This window comes from Neomonachus schauinslandi, chromosome X (assembly GCF_002201575.2).
Source record: "Neomonachus schauinslandi chromosome X, ASM220157v2, whole genome shotgun sequence".
Lineage (NCBI taxonomy): Eukaryota > Metazoa > Chordata > Mammalia > Carnivora > Phocidae > Neomonachus > Neomonachus schauinslandi.
Genome location: NC_058419.1, coordinates 26,961,955 through 26,984,117, shown reverse-complemented (window position 1 = coordinate 26,984,117; position 22,163 = coordinate 26,961,955). Strand labels below are relative to the sequence as shown.

At 35.7% G+C, this 22,163-nt stretch overlaps 1 protein-coding gene and 1 pseudogene across 3 annotated transcripts in view; one reads left to right on the top strand and one right to left on the bottom strand.

Annotated features, from left to right (window-relative positions):
* The first annotated feature begins 1,919 nt into the window (after positions 1-1,919).
* Positions 1,920-2,735, top strand: LOC110577364 (annotated as a pseudogene). The gene has a single exon (XR_002480120.2). The product of XR_002480120.2 is annotated as a tyrosine-protein kinase Fer-like (transcript).
* The window catches only part of THOC2 (THO complex 2), a 115,809-nt gene continuing 95,777 nt past the window's right edge, over positions 2,132-22,163 (bottom strand). The window contains exons 25-39 of one of the 2 annotated variants that reach the window (XM_044911959.1): positions 22,003-22,160; positions 20,981-21,109; positions 20,494-20,625; positions 20,224-20,408; positions 19,535-19,713; positions 19,188-19,290; positions 18,091-18,521; positions 17,805-17,863; positions 16,269-16,304; positions 11,366-11,503; positions 10,954-11,023; positions 10,714-10,871; positions 8,595-8,671; positions 8,062-8,107; positions 2,132-3,055 (exon numbers count right to left, since the gene is read on the bottom strand). In XM_044911959.1, coding sequence (XP_044767894.1) covers positions 8,080-8,107; positions 8,595-8,671; positions 10,714-10,871; positions 10,954-11,023; positions 11,366-11,503; positions 16,269-16,304; positions 17,805-17,863; positions 18,091-18,521; positions 19,188-19,290; positions 19,535-19,713; positions 20,224-20,408; positions 20,494-20,625; positions 20,981-21,109; positions 22,003-22,160 — 1,883 coding nt within the window. In that variant the 3' untranslated portion in view covers positions 2,132-3,055; positions 8,062-8,079. Of the gene's footprint in view, positions 3,056-8,061; positions 8,108-8,492; positions 8,672-10,713; positions 10,872-10,953; positions 11,024-11,365; positions 11,504-16,268; positions 16,305-17,804; positions 17,864-18,090; positions 18,522-19,187; positions 19,291-19,534; positions 19,714-20,223; positions 20,409-20,493; positions 20,626-20,980; positions 21,110-22,002; positions 22,161-22,163 lie in introns of those variants that run through there. The other variant, XM_021686666.1, reaches the window with a different exon arrangement.

Sequence of the window (22,163 nt, the reverse complement as noted above, 5' to 3'; positions counted from 1 at the left end):
TAAAACTGAGTTTTAAAACGAGGTAAATTCAAAATGGTTCAATAATTGTTTATTTTCAGTTTCAAACAATAAAAAGGAAGCATTTCAGATTGGGGAAAAAAAAAACAAACAAAAAAACCCCAACTAAACCCAAGCAATATTTAGTTGACCTAAAGTGAAATTCTGTACACATGTAACCTTATTTGCTTGTTGGGAACTGTATGCAGCACATTGTGCTAAAAATATGGAACAGTTAACACTTTCAGCCATTTACTGAAAATAAACATGTAGAAACTAAGCAACAAGTTAAATACAGTAATGCACAACTCAACAATTTTAAGTTTTCGGCATGGAGCAATAAAGCAGATAACTGAATAACTTAAGAAGATGCAAATGGGCCCTCTTGATTCATAATTCTCGGCAATCTACTCAGGAAAATAAATTTCTGGTCACAGCTGAACAATTTCATTCCAATCTCACCTGAAAGAAACAAAGTGATTATATTGATAGATAAGAAAGGAAAAAGAGAAGGAAGGAGGCAGGGAGAAGAAAGGGAAGGGGGGATGGATGGAAAAAAGGGGCAGAGGGAGGGAAGGGCGGGAGGAAAGGAATGAAGGAGGAGGAAAGGAGGAAAACAAGAAGGAAGGAAAGAAGGAAGATTTACGAAATAAAGAAAAATCAATGAGTTCTGTCAATAACAAAGGCTTGAATTAATAAGTCCCTAGATAAGAATGAAATATTTGTGTATTTCTCATCACTTCCCCCTCTCAGAAACCATTAAAGATAGGCACACTAGGAGGAGTTTGAAGAAAAAAAAAAAAAAACAACCACTGAATATTTTGTCTGTGAGAGAGGGAGAAGTCAGGGGAGGGGAGGGAGGATAAAATTAAATAGAAACAAGAAAATATTCCACAGGGGCAAGCAATAGCTTGTCAAAAGTAAACAGAACACAGAGCAATGAAAAGGAACCGATTTTACATGATCAACAAAAAAAAGAGAAAAATGACATCACATTTTTCACAAGGACACGATTTTAATAGTGACTTATATTAAGATGCAATGTCTGCTAAATTATAAAAATTGCTTTAAAAATATATTGACTTAATTATACTCATTTCCTTTCCTTTATGTACTGACATTTTCAAATACTGCATATTGAAATAAATTCAAAACATGATCATTACAACATGTGGCAAATAACTTCATATCTGCCTAACATTGTTCTCATTCAAATTTTAAACTAATGCTTAAAGCATTAAACTTTATTGACGAAAATACTACATTCACATATTTCATAAAACCAGAGCTAGAAGGGCCTTGGAAAGTAATCACACTTGCATGAAATGCTGACAAATAATTTACACATCATTTCTATACAGCATTCTGTTCACACCATGTATAACCTTGACATTACCAATTATAACTGTGGTTACACTAATGTTGAACTTACAATTTTAATACTTAAAAATCATTGTTCCTGTCCATCACTGATGAATGGATAAACAAAATGTGGTACACATTCATACAATGGAGCATTATTCAGTTATAAAAAGAAATGAAGTTCTGATACATGCTACAACATGGATGAACCTTGAAAACATGATGCTAAGTGAAAGAAGCCAGACACAAAAGGCCACATATTGCATGATTCCATTTTTACGAAATGTCCAAAACAGGCAAATCCATAGAGACAGAAAGTACATTAGTTGTTTCCAGGGGCAGGGAAGGGGAGAACTGGGAGTGACCTGCTAACGGGTATGGGGTCTCTTTTGGGGATGATGGAAATGTTCTGGAATTAGTGGTGATGGCTACAACATAGTGAATATACTAAAAACCACTTTAAAATGGCAAATTTTATATGTTATGTAAATTTTATCTCAATTTTTTAAATTGCAAAAAAAAAAAAAAAGTGTTGCAATAAAGAGCATCATGGTATCAGTATGGCCATAACTAGAAAAAGAAATGGGGGTCTCAATCATGATGATGTCACAGTAGGAGAATTACTGGGCAAGGGAACTTTTGCTGACATATTTAAGGGCACATTAAAGGATAAAACTGCTGTTGCCATTAAAACATGTAAAGATGATCTTTCCCAGGAACTGAAATTAAAATTTTTACAAGAAGCCAAAATCCTCAAGCAATATAATCATCCCGATATTGTCAAACTTATAGGAGTTCGCACACAAATACAGCCTATCAATATCATTAAGGAACTGGTTCCAGGAGGCGATTTCCTCTCCTTTCTGAGAAAGAAGGATGAACTAAAACAGTTAGTGAAATTTTCATTAGATGCTGCTTCTGGATGGCGAATCTCGAGTAAAAATTGTATACACAGGGACCTTGCTGCAAGAAACTGCCTGGAGGTGAAAATAATGTTCTGAAAATCAGTGACTTTGGAATGTCTCGTCAAGAGGATGGTGGTGTGTATTCATCTTCTGACTTAAAGCAGATTCCCATTAAATGGACAGCACCAGAAGCTCTTAATTATGGGAGATATCGTTCTGAGAGTGACGCATGGAGCTTTGGCATCCTCCTCTGGGAGACCTTCAGCTTAGGGGTCTGTCCATACCCTGGAATGACAAATCAGCAAGCACAAGAGCAAGTGGAAAGAAGATACTGGATGTCAGTCTCTCAGCAGTATCCAGAGCGTATTTATCAATACAATGTTGAAGTGTTGGGATTACAAACTTGAAAACTGCCCCAAGTTCAGTGAACTTCAGAAAGAACTGCCATCAAGAAGAAAAGTCATATGGTGATGAAACAGTGCCAAACTCAGCCTTCAGGACTCTATCTTCCAGCAGAGTAATATTTTCTTCTCATTAACAATGCATTTATACCACATTACCTGGAACATTCTCCTAAGGTTGTTTTTTTATTTTTTTAAAAATATGTGCCACTTTAATGTTTGTAAATAACAAAGCACAGGCGCTAAATGCAAGCGATAACACAGATCTTTTTCACACCTAGGACTGCTGATGTTTTTCACAGGGTTTCTACTTCAGGCTGGGTCCAGAGCTGGCTGTCCTCCATCCTAGACATCTCTACTCTTTCGGTGCTATCGACTGCATTGGTAATACTGTGTTTGCAGAAAGACAAGATTACCTTTGTAAACATCACTTTCTACTGAGTATTATCTGGACAGGACATCCTGAGGTTTTTTTCTTCCCTCCCCCCAACACCCCCAGAAATAGGCCCTGCTGTATTAGTAAGGTTGCAACTTCCCTAGGTTCCACCACACCCTCCTCCTGGGCATCAGAAAACTATGCATGAAATGCCCTCAAAGAGCACACTCTCAGAGCTGAGGAGCTGGTTTTAAATGATGTTACTTTATAGAGAGTTGTGACAGCAAGAAGCAAGTCTGAATAGTAGAGTGGTCTTGAGAAAAGAACAGCTAGACCGGTGATCAAAGTAGAGAAGAAAAATATAAATTCAGCCTTCTTATCCAAGGTATGCCCTTATAAACACATACACACACACACACACACACACAGATTTTATGATCAAATTCACCAAAAAGATCCTAAGAAATGTTTCAATAGTACGCAGATTCCTCATAAAGGAGCCCGCTTGAGGGTAACAGAATTTTTGTTAGAGAAACTATAAAACACAGGCCCACAGAATTAATAAGATTGTTTTGGGTTAAGTGTCTTCACCTCAAAGGAGGCATCTGAGAATTTGGTTCCCTTCATTTTCACCAGTTTCTGAAGTTATCAGGATTTTGTGATCCTATTTCACACACACACACACACACACACACACACACACACACAGTAGAAAGGCATATATGGATGAAGCTGACAGTTAAAAAGTCAAATGAACATTTATGAGGAAGAAGAAGATATAGGAGAAAGACATAGGGATAGCCATCTTAATTCCACTTTACTCCTTCATTTACTCTCCTTATACTACTGCTACCTTGGAATTCTTATCATAGCAAACATACTTCCTGAGATGTTCCATGTAGATAAATGTGACACAGAATTAAAACTGGGATTCTGTTGAACTGAATCTTAGCACACACAGGGGTGCCTCTTAGGATAAAAGCATGTATAAGGGATAGTCACACTCAGGGGTAAATGTGGCATGGGAGCCCTTTTCTAGGCCTATGTCCCAATAAAAACAGCACAGCACCTACTGAATATTTGGTCTACCCTACGTGAGAAAAAGAAAATAGAAAATTCCTCCTATTCTGTCCAACTTTTTGGTACCTATGAATATCAGTGCAAAGAATGCACACCCGCTAAAGAGTATAAATGATGGTAATGAAGAGAAAAATAGTTTGTGTCTATCATTTCAATCTCCTAACAAAACTTTGGAACTCATTTAATGATTACTACATACAGACCAAAATGAAAGCTTAATAAACCTGCCCTCAAAAATATGTTGCAGCACACAAAGCAACCTCTTCTTAAACAGGATACTACCAAATGCTATAAAGTGAACCTTCTTTTGAGGGCAAAAAAAAGTCCAGTGCTCTTTCTCATCAATCCCAAAGAGATATACATAATACTTCTGCACATAGCTCTCCCTGTAGAGTTAAGAGAGTATCTGAAACACAGCAGGCAATAAAGAAAAATACCTGGTTGCTTGATAAGAAGGAAAGGATGAAGTCACTGCCTTCAACAAGATCACAATCTAAGGAGAGGGATATGTAACATACTCATATATTACACAGGAATCTGTGACTAAGACTCTGTAGGCAAGCTGACATGCCCACACATAAGCAATGGGAAACCAAAAAAGAAACCTAACCGAACACTCCCCACTCCAACAAATATTACCAGGACCTAGGACAGTGCTTCACCATGGTGACACATTCCTAAAATAAACAATCTCTGAGCACTTAGGAGGTCAGTTCCCAAGTATGGACTGAGAAAAAAGGCTCAGAACAGGAATTACAAAATCAATTGTTTACAGACGCTAGTATATAATGGAAACAAATGAAGTGGGGTGGGGACTGACTGAGGTAAACTATAAGAAAAAAAAAGACCCACTCTCTACATAAGGGGGGGCAGCACCTAGGGGGCCCAGCTGATTGTTGCCATGCAGAAATCAGGACACAATGTTGCCAGATGTTCCAATTCTTCAAGAGAAATTGAAATTTGGATTTTATCATATCGATTAAAATAAAGTTAAATATTGTGTGAGGCCAAGAAAGTACATATAACAAGCCACATTCTGTCCAAGGGCTGAGAATTTGCCCTTGGGCAGAGTGTGGTTTAAAGGATAAAAGAGTTAGGTTACACCTATGATACTGGAGGTGAGAGAAGAACCTGCAAAACAGATCAGGCCTCGCTGGAGTGGAGGATTAGAACAGGAATGTAGTATACTACAAATACAGATGGGTAGGATACAGCTTAACTGCTAATGTTCTTCGAAATCAAGAATCAAAGTCCAAGAAGACTGAGCCTCTCAAAGTCTGGGAGCAAGTCTCAGTATGGCATCTGGTTCACAAAAGGACTCTCAAAAGTTAGTTAACCCTGACACTCATGAACTGAGGATCACACATATCAAATTAAAATTGAGAAGCTAAAGGAACCTGGTTCACAAAAGGACTCTCAAAAGTTAGTTAACCCTGACACTCAAGAACTGAGGATCACACATATCAAATTAAAATTGGGAAGTTATTAAAGGAACCTGGTTCTAAGAGAAAATTTTTAATAGGCAGGAGTTTTTAGAGATTAAACTAGGGGAAAAAGTTAAAGGCAAAGCAACTAGTAGTGCTCAAGAGACTAAATCAAGGAAAGATAAGATGAATTTGGACAAAAACATTAGCAGTAACAAGTAACAGAAGATACAGAGAACAAGGAGAAAGGATTTTACAACTAAAAATCATGAGACAGGAAAAGACGACAGAAGACTTTGGAAGCAATTTAATTTGGGTCACATTTATATATTGTATTTTTGATCATTTTAATTTTCCTGAAATCAAGGTGATATTTACAAATCAATGTCATTTTCCTATCCACTCTGCTCAAAAAATAGTTCTAGAAACCAACAATGAATCTTAACAATTAATAACATCTTTGAATCATGGAAATGTGACATTATGCAGCAGCTCTCTTTTCTGTAGAATGTAAAATAACTAAAAAAAGGGAGCAGGGAGCTGCAGATGTGAAGGAGCCTAAAGGTAAATGGTGCCAATCAGAAATGATGAGACTTCTAAAGGAAAAGGAAGAACAAAAGAAAGACCTGACTAATCCTAAAATGTATCCAAATAGAAGGAGGCAGCCAGCACAGCCAGGAGGAAAAAATCAACCAGAGCCTCACAAAATTAAGAGTTTACCCAAGGAGAAAGTATAGGACATGGTTGTCAAGAAGAAAGTGAACAGGATGAACATCAAGCCAAATATATCTTAAAAGGATATCTGAACTGAGAAGGTTTGCTATAAGACCACCGACCTAACATCTAACACCCAAACCAGTCTTTTCATGCCTTTGGTCCTGAAAGCTTATAGAGAGAGGTAAAGTACAAACCCATGGCCTGTGTGAATAAGAACTCAAAGAAATCTGTAGTAAAACCTTCACATACCAAAGAATAATATTTAGGTACTGAGTAAAGAGAATATATATAAAATCACATTAAAGTGGTCAGTCACAAAGGTTGACCCATACCTAATGAAGAGATAAGTGGTAGTTTTTTTTGTTTTCTTTAATAAGGAGACCATGTGAAAGCAAGAAGTAAAAAGCAAAATGCCAAAATAAAAGAAGAGAGTAAAGTGAAGCATAAAAAAAGATGAAGAGTTTATAGTTCGCTAGGGAAGACAGCTAGTTAGTTGTTGGGGCAGGGGATGACTAGAACTGAGGAATGGGCAATCTTTCTAAAGGTTTTCAAGAAAATCTACTAAATTCTAAATGTTCTCTCATAACTCTCATTTAGCCTATTCTACTACTTAGATAACAAGCAGAGAATAACAAAGCAAGGCACACACCACTTGTTAGGATATTACCCAGCTGGCAAACTCAAGTCCCTGCTCTGCAGCCAAACTAAATGGGATAAAATCCATGCCCTAAAACTCATACCTTATACAGAACGGGCTCTCATACATTTCTGACTCTTAATTTAAACAACCGTAAACAGTCTTGGTTATCTCTCTGGTTTCATAAAAGCAGCAGCAAATATTAGGGGGAGGGTAGAGACAGCAAGTATACTTGATATCATTAAGAAATGACAGCTATAATGGAAGCAAGAAAATGGGCTACAAAAGAGCTGACAACTTCAAATATGGCCATCTCAAACAATTAAATGTAGAGGGCAAATCATCCTACAAATCTCAATAATCCTAAAGCATCACCAAACAAGAGCTATTCAGATGATGATCTGAGTACTCAAAAAAGACTATCTTAAGTTCTGAACACTCTTCACTAAGACAGAGTGAACTACTGTCCACATACAATTTATTTAAGATGGTTAAACACTTTTTAAATCTCATACAAGGCATAATTACCTTGAAAATGAAGTTGCATATTTTAAATTCCAGAACGAAAAGCACAGACCCTATTTTCTGGCCTTGCAAAACATGGGCTGTGGTAGCAAATGAGGCATAAAAACTTAGAACAAAAATTTCTGGATAACACGTCTGCATGAAAAGGCAAAAAGAAGAACAGAGAACACTAAAGGGCGAGAAAACCTATGCTGTGAATACTGGCTTTGTCAGCTAATATCTCTGCTAGCCTCTTCAACTTAACCCCTCAGAGTCTCAGGTTCTTCACCTGTAAAGTGCAAATACCAGCACCACCCACAAAGCTATAGGTACTTAAAAAAAGGTGATTAATTATCCAGAGAAGTTGGGAATGAGTGGTGAAGAGAAAGCCAGATGTTCTTAAATACATCTTGGTGCTTAAAAAAAACAAAAACAAAAACAAAAACAAAAAAACTGCGTGGCTAATCAGCAAGCTTTAAATGAAAGCAGCTCAAAAGTAACTGTGAATCTTGTTTTGCATCTGTACCCAAAGACCTGGTCATTAGAGTTAGGTGCAAATTCAAGTTGCATCTTGCAAAATGTATCTAGTTTCTTCAACATTATCAGACCTCATTTCATATTTCTATCTTTAAATGAAAGGAGGTGAGAAAACACTCACCTTGATTGAAAGTCTTCATTATCTGTGCTTGTCCGAGGACTTATGAGTAGATGACAAATTAAGGGAAAACAACTTTGAAAAAAAAAAAAAAAAGGAATGGTCTCAACTTTTTAGTGCAGTCCTTCAGCTTGCAGGCCTAATTGGCTGTGACCAGCCTGGTAGCCTCAACTTCTACCAGCTCTGCTCGTCTGCTGCATCATCTTGCCCTTCTAATCCCCATGCCCCCAGCCCAAGGCACTCTGTTCCCTTTCTTCCTCTCAGTAGTAATACGACCAGAGAGAATCTAAATCCCTTGACGGCATAAAACAACCTCAGAGTCACCACAGAAGTTAAAAAAAAATAAATAAATATATCAAGTCTCCCACTTCCACATTTCGTACATTTGAGAGGGTTAACTGAAGAGACTATTTAAAAGCTAATAAGCCCTTAAACTTTATTCAGACCACATACTACAACGGTACAATTCTAAACATGACCAGTATCAAAGCTTTCCATTACACTGATTAAAAACTCCAATAAGATGAAAAGGATATTGTTTCTTCTCTTCCTTTCCTCCTGAACTGTCCCGTTTCTCTTTCTTTTCTATCTTTTCTTTATCATGCCTGGACTCCTATAAGGAATGGTGGAATTAGTTTGGGAAGGGAAAACCAAATACAAAAATCAGCTCAAAATCCCTTTTTATCACCCATCAGTCATACATTTTCTTCAAAAACGTATTTAATGATGCCAAAAGCACAAGCAACAAAAGAAAAAAATTGGACTTCATCAAAAACAAAAACTTTCATGCATCAAAGAACACTAGCAAGAAAGTGAAAATACAATGTACGGAATGGGGGAAAATATTTGCAAATCATACATCTCATACGGGTCTAGTATCTAGACTATATAAAGAAGTCTTACAACGGAGCAACAAAAAGACAAACAATCCAATTTAAAAATGGCCACAGCATCTGAAGAGATTTCTCCAAAGAAGGTATACAAATGGCCAACAAACACATGAAAAGATGCTCAACATCATTAGTCATTAAGGAAATGCAAAATCAAAACCACAATGAGATACCACTTCACACCCACTAGGATGGCTATATTTTTAAAAAAATTAATAATTAAAAAAAAACCCAGAAAATAACAAGCGTTGGCAATGATGTAGAGAAATTGGCACCCTCGTACATTGCTGGTAAAACATAAGCTGATCAGCCACTGTGGAAAACAGTTTGTCGGTTCCTCAAAAAGTTAAACATAGCATTACCATATAACCCAGAAATTCCACTCCTGGGTATACGCACAAGAGAACTGAAAACAGGTCTTCAAACAAACACTTCAGAGCAGCACACAAACATTCATAGCAGCACTATTCACAATAGCCAAAGGGAAACAACAAAAAAGTCCATCAACTGACAAATGGATGAACAAATGTGGTATATGCATACAATGGAATATTATTCAGCCATAAAAAGAAATGGAAGTACTGATACATGCTACAGCATGGAAGACTCTTAAAATATTATACTAAGTGAAAGAAGTCAGACACAAAAGGCCACATTATTATTCAATTCCATTTACATAAAATATCCAAAACTGGTAAGCCCATAGAGACAGAAAGCAAATTAGTAGTTGATAGGGACTAAAAGGAGAGGGAAATAGGGAATGACTGCTTAATGGGTATGGGGTTTCTCTTTGGGGTGATGAAAATGTTTTGGAACTTGATAGACATGATGATCGCACAACATTGTAAGTATACTAAATGCCACTGAATTGTACATTTTACAATGGTTATTTTTATGTTATGTGAATTTTACCTCAATTTAAAAAATACTTATTTAAAAGGAGCAGCATCACTTTTAAAACATACAGAATTTTTTTAAGTAGGCTCCACACCCAGCATGCAGCCCAACGCAGGGCTTGAATTCATGACCCCGAGATCAAGATTTGAGCTGAGATCAAGAGCCAGAAGCTTAATCAACTGAGCCACCCAAGCACCCCACGCACAGAGAAATTTTAAAATGATTACAATTTTCCAAAACTGCTTTTAAGAACTATGACTATATGTACCATAATAATGCTTTTGAAACACTTTACACCTTAGTAATGACTTGCCTACTTTATGGCAGATGCATGAAATGTATTATAAATATCATCCATGAGTATCTAAGAAAATGCACACTATACTTAGTTTGAAAATCAAATATAAGTTGCAAACACGTAAGTTTATTAGGAGAAAATGTTATAAAAATGTTTAAAAATTACAATTAATAAAGACTTTATGACAATGTAATGATCAGGGAGAAAGAATACACGACCATATTTTAATCTCATGAATGTAAAGAAACCAAAAACACTGTTGGCGAGGAGGAATAAAAGAAAACACAAAAAGAAAGGGTAAAGGGTAAAGCTCAATGAATAGAAGTAGGTGGGGGTGGAATGGAGAGAAAAGGAATTTCAGAGGTAAACTAATTCTACTCTTCCCATAATTTGGGACCCAACTGGCTGGAATTCCCCCCAGATAACCCGCCCTCCCCCACTGCCTCCTCTTCCCACCCTCAAACAATTAACCAAAGACTATTTGATTACCAAAAAAACTCAGTATTTGCTAAATACTCAGAGTCAATTTTTTAAGAAAAAGCCTTTTGTTCCTTTGTTTCCCTAATTTACCTTTTTGCCACCGGAGGAGATTTTATCCATCTTTTCAGATTTAAAAGAATCGCCGCCTTTTTCTTTGCCTGAAGATTTTGACTTATTTTTTTCCTTGTCTTTCTCATTTGGATAAGGAGACTCACATGGACTTTCACTTTTGTGTTTTGAAACCCCCACTAAAAGTATAAAAGAGAATCATGAAAGCCTCTTCCAGTTCAGTTTGACGACAGCTTCGAAAGCATTAATAAATCTACCTACTTGTTCCATTTTCCTCTTTTCGCCTCTTGGCTAAGTCCGGCGGCACTTCACGGTCATTGTTTGAATGATCCTAGAACCAAGAATTGTGAACTACATTGATCAAGAGTTTATGTTTTTGTTTTAAAATACTACTTTTATACAAGGGCACAGCTAACTAGCATTGGAGAGTATTGGCAGTCGTTTCACATTGTAAAATGACATGAAAGACAAGCAGAGCTGTTAGAGATTGTTAGGCTGAAGATCCTTATTACTGTAGAAGATTCAATTCAAACACATTTTAGGGTGAAAATACCAGTTAAAACACCAAATAACAGCCTGCCATGCAACAAACTAGTACTTTAAAAAAGGCAACAAACACACTACCATACATAATATAATGGCTTTCCAAACTAGTTTTTAAAAAATTACAAACCCTTTTCCGCTCTTTCCTGTCCTTTTCATCTTTTTTCTCTCTTTCTCTGGATCTTTCCCTCGACTTGTCCAAGTCTTTCTTGTCCATTTCTCTCTCCTTACTCTTGGACAGTGGTGGAGGAGTATGATTAATGTAGAGCTGTTAAATTAAGGCAATATTACTAAAGATTATTGGTTTTCCAGTATCGGCATCATCTGCTTGATTGTTTATTTAATGAAAGACAATTGGTAGTTAGACCCAAAGTCAAAACTGGTCAGCTGTCTGGATTACAAGAGGTGAAATACAAGAGCATGGCACAAATTATGCAAAGACTTCAATTCTTGGCCTTACAAAAATTTTCATTTAAACTCAATCAGTTCATTCCTGTCTTAATAACTGAGACTCATGAGTAAATCTATAAGCTACAGTTCCTTTTATAACTCCATTGTGAAGATCTATAACCACCACTACAGAAGTCCATGTGAAAAATAATGACTGACTTTCTCTACTGTAAAAAAAAAAAAAAATAATAAAGATACAAACCTCTACACAGAGAAATTTCAGTTTTACCATCCACTTACAAGGCAAGTGAGCCAAAGTATAAAATAAAACCTAGCCATGACTTTACTAATAAGTCTTCTCTGCCTCAGCATACACCATGCATACATTATCCTAAATTATTTTTATAAATGTAAAGGCTGCATATTCTCTACTTCTGAAAGCACTCCAATTTCTACCAAATAATCACAACGGACTATGAAATTTGTCTCACTGGTTCTAAATAGCTCAGAAAACCATTTGGTCAGCTGAGGATGATAAAAAAAACTCAGACTGAAAAATGATGAACTGATGTGTGCCTATTGTTTCAAAAGGCCCACAGGCAATAAACAGCCAAAGATCAAGGATGTGCTACCTAAATAATTAAGAGACAACCTTAATAACTTACGCAAGTTGTAAATATGGAAATCTAGTATAAAAGAAAACATTAAGGAAGTAATCAGATACCTATCCTTACAGCATTTATAACTGCTACAAGCTTACGTTCAATTTAAGACATTACAAGTATTAGGCAGAATATGAAATATAACTCATTACATAACTACACAATCCTAGATATACCTTAGGAATGAAAACAATAGTGAGTCAAAAGTCAAATAGTTTTACATGAGGAAATCCTCTGTAGTCAAAGGAATACATCAAAAAAAGACCATCAGTTTGAAAATTAAAGAAACACTTTTTTAACACCACCAAATATTTTCAATTCAGTTGGCTCAGAAATACTGCCATTAGCAATGCAGAAGTAGATTCTTTAAAATGTCAATGTTTAAAAGTTGATGATCAACTGAAATAGACAAAATTTTATTAATAACAAAGAGCAAGAGAATGAGAAACAGTCATAAAAGTGCTTGTCCGAATGGTACTCTTGCTGGGTTAATGCCCTATACAACACTTCAAGCTTTTCTAATTGTGAGGTTTATTCATATCTTAAGTTAATATTACTTATGAAAATGATAAGACAAAAGAAATAATATATTCCTGCAATACTCAAAGAAGATTTCTCTAAGAGAAGTATTGCTTAATTCTCCTGATAAAAGAAAAAAAGGGGGGGTTGTGATTACAAATAAGTACACACAAGCACACGCATGCACACACACACACGCACACACACACTCCTCAAGAATGAAGTTTTTAATTGTGCCTAACTTGAATTCTGTATTGCAAGGACCTGAGAAACCTATATATTCTTACTTTAGAAATGTACCTATTCTAGTCCTTCTTCCTACCCTTCTAAGAATAGGTCTGATCACAATACTCTTTTCCACAGTAACATGCAGTCTCTCACTGCCTACGGAATAAAATGCATGCTCCTTAGCTTAGGTATTTCCAAGCTCTTCACAATCTTTGCACAATTATATTCTACTATGGGGCAACCCAATGCACTCTATGCTTTGGCTACCACTGGCTCCCTAACACCCTGTCCTTCCCAGCAGTTCTCTTCACCAGAATGGTAGCTCACTTTATCTTAATCTCTTAAAATCCTGCTAGCCTTCAAAGACAGCTCAAAAGCCATCAGCACTTCAATCGTCCCTCAACTCTGCAACTCACTTTCCAGTGAATTCCTGTTATTATTTTATATTAACCTTTTCCTGTGAAAGGTATTCCCTATTAATTTCATGTCACTTATTCTTGTCCATAACAGTTTCCGGTATGGCAGGGAAGCTAATGTGTCTTTTCTACTTTTACACACTTCCTACTGCCTTGTACACAACCAAGTACTAAATACATGTTTGCCAAACCAAATGATTTGTTAAATTGATTTGCATATAGTGTTGATGGATTTTGCTTTTGATTTGCTTTTATTCTTTACATTGGGATCAACAGGTCCAAAAAACATGACTGATTTTCAAAATCTGTTAACACTGCTACACTGACTTTATTAAGGCTACCATATATAAAGATGGCCTCACTTGTAGGCTTCCCTTTGATTATAAATCCTTGTAGGACGATGAACAAAATTAAAACCTGAATTCTGTTTTGAGTGGTCACTGCTGCCCTCCTCAATTACAGAGAAGCTTGGGTAAAGAAAATGCTTTTCACACTTTCATCAAATGTAGCTGCCAAGTTTGCTAGGTGAAAACACAAGTGACCAAACTGGAAATATGCCAATTGGAAATTGGGGGTGGAAGGTAAACAGAAACAATTTGGATACTAAGCTAGATTTTTCTCCCTTTAACAAATCCCACTTGAAAAGCCAAATCCATGTATTACTTTTACCATGGATTAGAAGGTGAAAATAGTAAGTAATCTAATAAAAAAGAGGATCCCAGGGAAAAAGCGTAACTAAAAAATTAAAGCACAGGAACAATTTTATATGTACAACTGACAAGAGAACACGAAAAATATACACACATCATTCAAATCCTCTAAAAAGTAAAAGCTACCCCAGAAACAGTGAGTTGATATAGATCGTCAATTTTAAAGATCACTCAAAGTCCGGTAACGTTTTTTTGTGGGTTTTTTTTGTTGTTGTTAAGACATTCATATGCTATTGAACTTTCCTAGACATATAAAAATGCAGACCAGTAATCTGTGGATGCTTTACCAAAGTCCAAAGGCATAAGAGTTCATTTCAAATAGTTATTGAACACCTAATCATATCACCAAGTTAACCATACTGAGCACTAAGGATCTGAAAAGTGGTATGAATCACACGATTTTTACAAGTGCATTCAGATGCCATTTTCAAAAATTTCTGATTGAATGTGGAATAAATCTATTGAATTTTAAATATCCAGAAAATCACTATCTTTTTTCAAAGGGGGATAGGGAGACTGACTTAAAGCACTATAATTTCAAAAACAAGGCAAACACACTAAAGGAGTTAGGAACCCATTTCGACTACCGCTGAAATGGGTGCTAAGAATCAAGGGACCATATATTTTTTTGCAATTTTTTTTTTTCATTGTGGTAAGAATACTTGAGGAACCTTAATTTTAGTCCAAGTTTTGGTACTACTAACAAGTTATATGCCAGTGGGAAAAGATCAAGAACTTTTTCAGTCTCTTATTTGTCCAAAAGACACTACCCTCCTGCCCTATCTACCTCACAGCACTGTTATGAGCATGAAATAACATGTTTATCTCACATGTTTTATTTTCAAAAGACTTTCACAAATATAAGGAACCATAATTTTCATCATTGATGAGAAATTCCAGTTAACTATAACAGCAGGTTTCAAACTGCTTCAAAGTATGTTTCAGGAAATAAATACTCACAAGGTAACATTGTTAACCCATGAATTTAAAATAGCCCACACAAGCCACTGATGGTTAAGACTGACATACACAATCCCAAACTGGTTATGAAAACCAACTGTATTGCAATACATACTTATTTTAGCCAATAAAAAGTTTTACCTTAAAAGAAAGCATTCACACAGTACAGCTAATACTCTTTTGATTAATACAGTATACTCTAAAAACAATGCTACAATTTCAGGACAAAGGCATATTGGCTAACCTAAACTATTAAAAAATTAGTGCTTATTGCCCAATATCCACAGACATTTCATTATAAAGCTACAGATCTAAAAGCAGTTAGTAATGTCAACTGGCTTTGTTTCAAAATTTCATTTTGTATTGGTCCACCAGTAAGAGATAATACTTAGCAGATATAAGAGGAGGCAAAGTAGAAAATCAAAGTGAAAGAGGGTACAAATTTTATAATAAGTAGACAAAATAACATGAACAATGGACAATTCAACTACAATAATGAAGTGAACTCTGTAATAAGATACACAAACTGCACATTATTTTTAGTAGAAGAATACTCAAGAAAGTAGAATAATAGGCAAGAATTAATACTGACATGTAAACACGACCATCGGGTTGAGTATTCCCCTCCAAGAGAATGATTAGTTGACATTAACCAGATTTCTTGATAATTATGCTACAACTACCAAAAAGGTAGCTCAGCAGAGGCAATAGAGTTTTATGGATTGAGATGGGCTCAGTTTTTAGAACAGTACGTGAATGCATCAAATTTCTTTTCTAGTCTTTTGGGTTGTCTAAAAAAGTCAGAAAACAACCTAACGGATTTGTTTTGAGAAATTAAATAAGCTTACTCCCCAAAACAAACCAACAACCGCTTCCCCAAACCTTAAACTTATTTCCAGATTTTGAAGCATAAAAGGATAATGCATAACACAGCAAGCAAAGAGAGATTATAGAAATGTTGCCACATTACACGCATTTGATAACAATCTCATTAAAAGGGACCGTTGTCATCCACTGTTTCAGTTTGTGATAGGTATTTTTAAAGGTTATTCACTAGCTTACTGAATTTACTAGGGTGAAGGTATCTACTAAATAAATGAAGAATTTTTTTGTTTTACTTAGGCATGATGATTTTAAAAGACTCAAACCTTTGCTGAAGACTCCTTGAGTTCGATGAGACTGTCCTGTAGAAAATGAATGGAGATGACAGGTGAGCTGGCATAGTTCTCAGAACCCAGAGGAACTTTGGGAAGTATGGCTGTAACCTGGAAATAAACCAGCTACTTCTTGTGAGGATAAATCTTGTGATGTCAATTATTATATGAATATCAACAATAAAAAAACAAAAGCAAAACCATGTAATGGAATTGTAATGTTAAAAAAACTAAATTATATGTGCTCAATGTAACAAATAAAAATCTTTCTCTGCTCATAATTTAAAAATAAATGTCAATGCCACATTTTTCATAACACTGTACATAAACTATAAGTAATGTTAAGAGGCTTAAGAAAGCAAAACACTTTTTTCCCTCCACAAAAAGTTTAAAACAGTGGAGGTCACTGTGGAAGAACATTATCTTACATTTTCATAGTTGTTCTTTAATTGGGAGGTTTCAAATTTTACTTTACTTATGACTCTACCATAAATATAGACATTCTTAATCCTAGCCAAAAAACTCAGTGGCATTATATTAACAAGAAAACAAAATGTATTCTCTACAAGAGTAGTCACTTTTTTGCAAAGTGCCTCTGATGGTGAATCTCATACCTCCCACAAAAAAAGCACTTAAAAAAAAGAAAGAAAGAAAAATAAATCAATTACGGTATTCCACCACAGTGCTCTTGATGAAAAATTAATTAACTTACAGTTTTAAAAGTTCAACGTACTGCAAATTCAAAGATTCCATGAAATTAGATGACTTTAGAATTAAAATTAAATATGGAGCAAGGAATGGCTACCCTGAGTCTTCAAGAAGGCTACACCCACGATTTTGTGCTGCAGTTGAATGCCTGGGGTTTCTCTTTGCTGGGTGGTAGGATTGGATGCCACATCTGCTTTTATCGTAACGCAAGGTTCAACTTGTTGGGAACCCAATGGGTATAAACAAACCTCCAAGGGAAGATACAACAGAAGCTGCATGCTCACTGAATATACACAACTACAGGAGAACTGATCACCAAGGAGACTTTAAAATGGAACTCCTTTCAAGACTCCTTCTTAGAAGGCACACATCGGTATGATGCTCATCAAGAAGCTTGATGAATTCAGAGGTATCTTGTTTATCCTGTATCATCCAGGAAGTCTTCAGGGCTATATATTCTTCAATATTTATGCTGAAAAATAGGCTTCATTCTGCTGAAAAGATTCATTTGCTTGTAGCTACCATTGCACTCCAAAAAAGACTGCTTAAAGCAGTGAGGCACTTCTGGGTAAAATTTTTCTTGCACTTTGAAACACTACAAAATTAGTGCTAGGTCCTTGAAGTTTTAATATTTTTATAATAAAAATACTCAATAGGAAAAAAATATCAGTCCACCAATATGTAAAAAATTCATTTTCTAATGCAATATAAAACCTCCAGTGGCTCCAGTGAATACTTGGCACAAGACTTGAAGGAAGTCAGGACACGTATTCCAACCAGGTGAGCCTAACATGGACGCTGCCTTCCTCAGGCTATACTAACCTTTACTGTTGAGGAATGTGATGGAGAAGGGTGGGTATCAATTTTGCGGCGTTTTTGTTCTGTTGGTACAAAAAGAAATGGTCACGGTAAGATAGATTTCTACTTTTCCCAAACACTTGAAAAATCACCACTTTTAAGATCACTTTTAAAATCACCTTTAAGGTCATCAAGTATTCGCTCCCCCCCCCCAAGTAAAGTCCCTAGATAACTTGCCAAAACAAGGAGACAAGAACCAACTACACATTAACAAGAACCGAAAGTAAACCATAAATAAAGGCGAACTTGCCCCTTTCAGGCTCTGCAACATCTGATCGGGGAACAGGTGACTTCAAGGACCCAGAAACTGGTGTTTTTTCTCCTCCTTTAACATTTTCCTTTGATTTCATTTCCTTTGCTATATCTCTTTCTCTGGATGGCTCCTTCTCTCTTTCCTTTTCTTGAGTCGATTTTGATTCTACGTTGGCAACAGTGGTTTTGAATTTCTCATCTTTAGCTTTTTCTTCCTTCTTGAATTTTTCTTTCTCTTTGTCTGACTTGGGTGTTCTTTCCTTCGTCTCTCTTGCTTTTTCATCTTTATTTGGCCGCTCTTCCTTCGGTTTTTCTTTACCATCTTTACCAAGTATCCTGGCCTCTGGAGTAGTAGCTGGAGTCTTTTCTTTTTTCTCTTTTTCTTTCTCTTTCCCTTTTTCTTTGTCATTTTCTTTAACAGCTTTGCTGCTTAAGAATAAAAACACAAGATTTTAAGACAAACAGTCATAAAACATATTCCATGTTATAAATCCTAAAGGGTTTCTTACTGACTTCAAAAATAAAAGAGTAGCCCTTTGAAAACTCAAAGACCTTAAAGACAAGTAAAAAGGAAGTACTTCTTTATTCAGTAAATAATAAATGACCAAATTCATGAACAGCAGATTAAAAAAGAATGACTAAAGTGATGTCAGGCCATTCTTTGTATATGTTCATAACCTCTGAGGATTACAAGGTCACAACCAAAAATTATCCCACAAGCCGATCAAGGGTGCTATTATCAGGAACTGGATTACTTAGCTGGATGGATCACTGGCCTAAATCAGTGTAGGCTTCTCTTATGTTCATTATCCTTACCCAGAATGCCCACAGCAAGCACTCAATCCTAAAATGCTTTTCTAACTTCACCACCTACCTTCATCTGCATAACTCAGCAGGGGAAACAATGTCAGTCTCAGCATTATATAAAACATAATGAGGACAGTTAAGCGCATCACCAATTAGGGGTACACACAAAATTTCAAGGTCCAACACAAATGACTTTCATAGTATTCAACTACCACCCTGTTTCATTCATGTCTAATGAGGTTAATCATATAAGAATTCAGAATTCTGACATATAGCCAGTGTTCCTACCTGTTAGAGCTACTGTTTCCATTGCTTGAATTCCCTTTCGGTGTGGCACTAGAAGCTTTATTAACAGCTTTCACACCACACTGAGATCTCTCCCTTGATTTATCTGAAATAAAGGAAAGGTTTTATTTGACAAGCCCCTAATTGTAAATAAACTATCATTTCACAGCAAAATGATTAGAGATTAATTAGAAAGAAACAAAGGGCTAATTTCTTCTTGACAGTTACATACTCCTACCTAAGGAATAAACTATAATACTAAGCCAACATTTTATTTGTCATGTGATATAAAACAGCTTAGTTTGTTGAAACAAAATGTATTACTTATAAATTTCTACAAATAAGCATACCAGTCTCCTCAGTACTGCTTTCATCCGACTTAGACGCACTTCCTATCGACGATGAAGAAGGCCCACCACCAGGCCCATTTTGTACACTGGCAACTGCATTCCTCGGAGGGGGGTCTTTGTGATGAAACTCATTTTCAGGTATCATGTATGACTTTCTACTTTTCAACTGCCCAGAGTAGCTGAAAGTCGCACAAAGTGTTTAAATATACAAATACAAATCAAAAGCACAAACATGGAGTTTAAAAGAATAAAATTAGCAAATTATTCACTCTGCTACTTGGTTTCAGAGAATAAAAAATACTAATTTTCATTAAGTTCCTGAAGGTCTTTATAGAGAGCCCCAGATGCTTTCTTAAAAAATAAAAATTTCAATGTAAGCTAATCCTTAAACTAAGATGCCTTTTTTTCACTACTGAAGATCCAAAACTCAACTGACGATAATAAAATTACATTTCCTCCAAACCAAGACATATTGTATATGACTTTTGAAACTATCATCCAGTATAGACCGGAAGCTGATAATCAGAAGTGACAACTCTCACCAGCCTGTGGGAACATGATCGCATAATCTCCCATAATCTCCTGAAGTAAGGCAGAAGATAAAGTTCAACACTGTAAAACATTTTAAAGTCTTCAGAATCCTTCTGTCATCTAGTCTCATAAATCACATTAAAGTATAATTGTGTTACCCCATAGCCAATGCATATAGATCTGGCCTCTTCTCTTTTTCTTCTTGGCAGATTTTATGCACTCTTCTTTCCAAAGCCTGACCCAAATTCAAAACTTTTGGGTACCAAGGAAGTATTTTTGTTAGCACAATCAAGATATTCCTGATGTGAGTATATTCGCCTGTTTCAAGGCAATGTACGGATGCCTACAACAAACATTTTAAGATCTATTATTACAAAAGTATAAGTATAAAGAGAAAAACCACCTTTGAGAAACATAATTTTTTTTACCTTGGTTAGTTTGTAATGCCATTTATGTACAACATGTCGAAAATTTTCATAGTCTAATTGGTCAGCTTTATTTCCACCATCAAATCCAGTGGCCCGTAATATAGTAAGGAATCCTGGATAATTTCCACATTCCTTGGGGGGGGGGAGGGGGAAAGGTTGTTAAAGAAAAATTCTGCCCCTAAAATAGCAGAAGCTGAAAACTTAAGTGGACTAGATTAATGATTCCACGCAAAAACAAGATGTGTATTTGAATGACAGGTAGTTTTCACAGAAAGGTTCAACTTATTCAGTGGTAGGAATTTGGAATGTCAATTTGAGATAGATTTTTTTAAAAAGCACTTTTTAATAATGAATGAATGATGTTTAAATTTTAAACACTGTTTTACAACTGAATCTTAAACTCAGCTTCCCTTTCAGAACTGAACCTAAAGATTACTGAAAGCTGCTGTTAGATACATGTAAATGTAAGGGTGTTTATTAGCCATACCTTTTCATACGTGGCTCTGTCACTGTGCCACCTGGTCACAGTCTCTAACATGCAGCAAAGAAATCTCCCATACCGACTAGCTTCATTTTCAGTACAGCTTGCAACTGTGTAAATTATGTCAGAGAAAACCTACAGGAAAAATGTTTGAAATATAAAAACAAATCAAAGTCAAAATTAGTTCAAAATAGTAAAAGGTTTTTATAGCAAATAAACTGGTTTAGTCAAAATGTATCTTCCCCTTTTATAGTCACAATTCCAGAAATCTTTAAAGATTTTGGCCTTTGTGAGGAAACAGCACATTCATAAAGCAACAACAACAAACTTTTATTTGAAAAAACTGATTTACAATGACAGTGGAAAAAACTATCATTATTATTACAACATAACTTCTTCAACAAAGACTTAGCCATAGATATTATTGGGGTTAGGGGGACAGTAAGCAGAGGCGAGGCTGACAGAAACTAGAAATAGGCAGCTGACATGCTGTGACATATACTACATTTTAAAACCACAAATGCAGTATTTACTAGTAAGAAAAAAGCCAGATGCAAAAATACATAAATGTAACCATACTGAAAAGCATCCCTGCTTTTATGTATGTGTGAAGGTGTAAGCTGTTTTGTTGTTTTTTTGAGGGGGTGAAGGTTAAGAAAAGAGTTCTATTATGACAAACATATAAACCCATACTATGAGTTACTAGATTAACTAGGGGTGCTTATTACATGTCAGGCACTATTCAAAGCACTTTTGTGTGCAGTGACTCATTTAATTCTCACAACAATCTTATGAAGCAAGTACTATTATCCCATTTTACAGATAAGAAAACTGAGGCACAGAGAGGTTTAAAAAACTTGCCAAAGATCATATAGCTAGAAAGCAGCAGAGCTAGGATTCAAGTTCAGGCACTTGGCTCTTGAGTTCATGCTTTTAACCACACACACAATAATACCTCTATAGATTATAATGTTTACCTATCTTTGTGTGAGTTTTTTTTTTTAAAGGTTGCAATAAAAAGAACTTACTCGATCATAGCAAAGAAGTGTGGAAAAATTTGGAGTTTTCTGTTGATGTACCAATTCAACAAAACGAGCACAGTAAACAGCATCAATTGCTGAAAAAATACATCGAGGAAATATACACAGCTGTAGAAATTTTGTGATGGTCTCATTTTTGGTAGATTCTA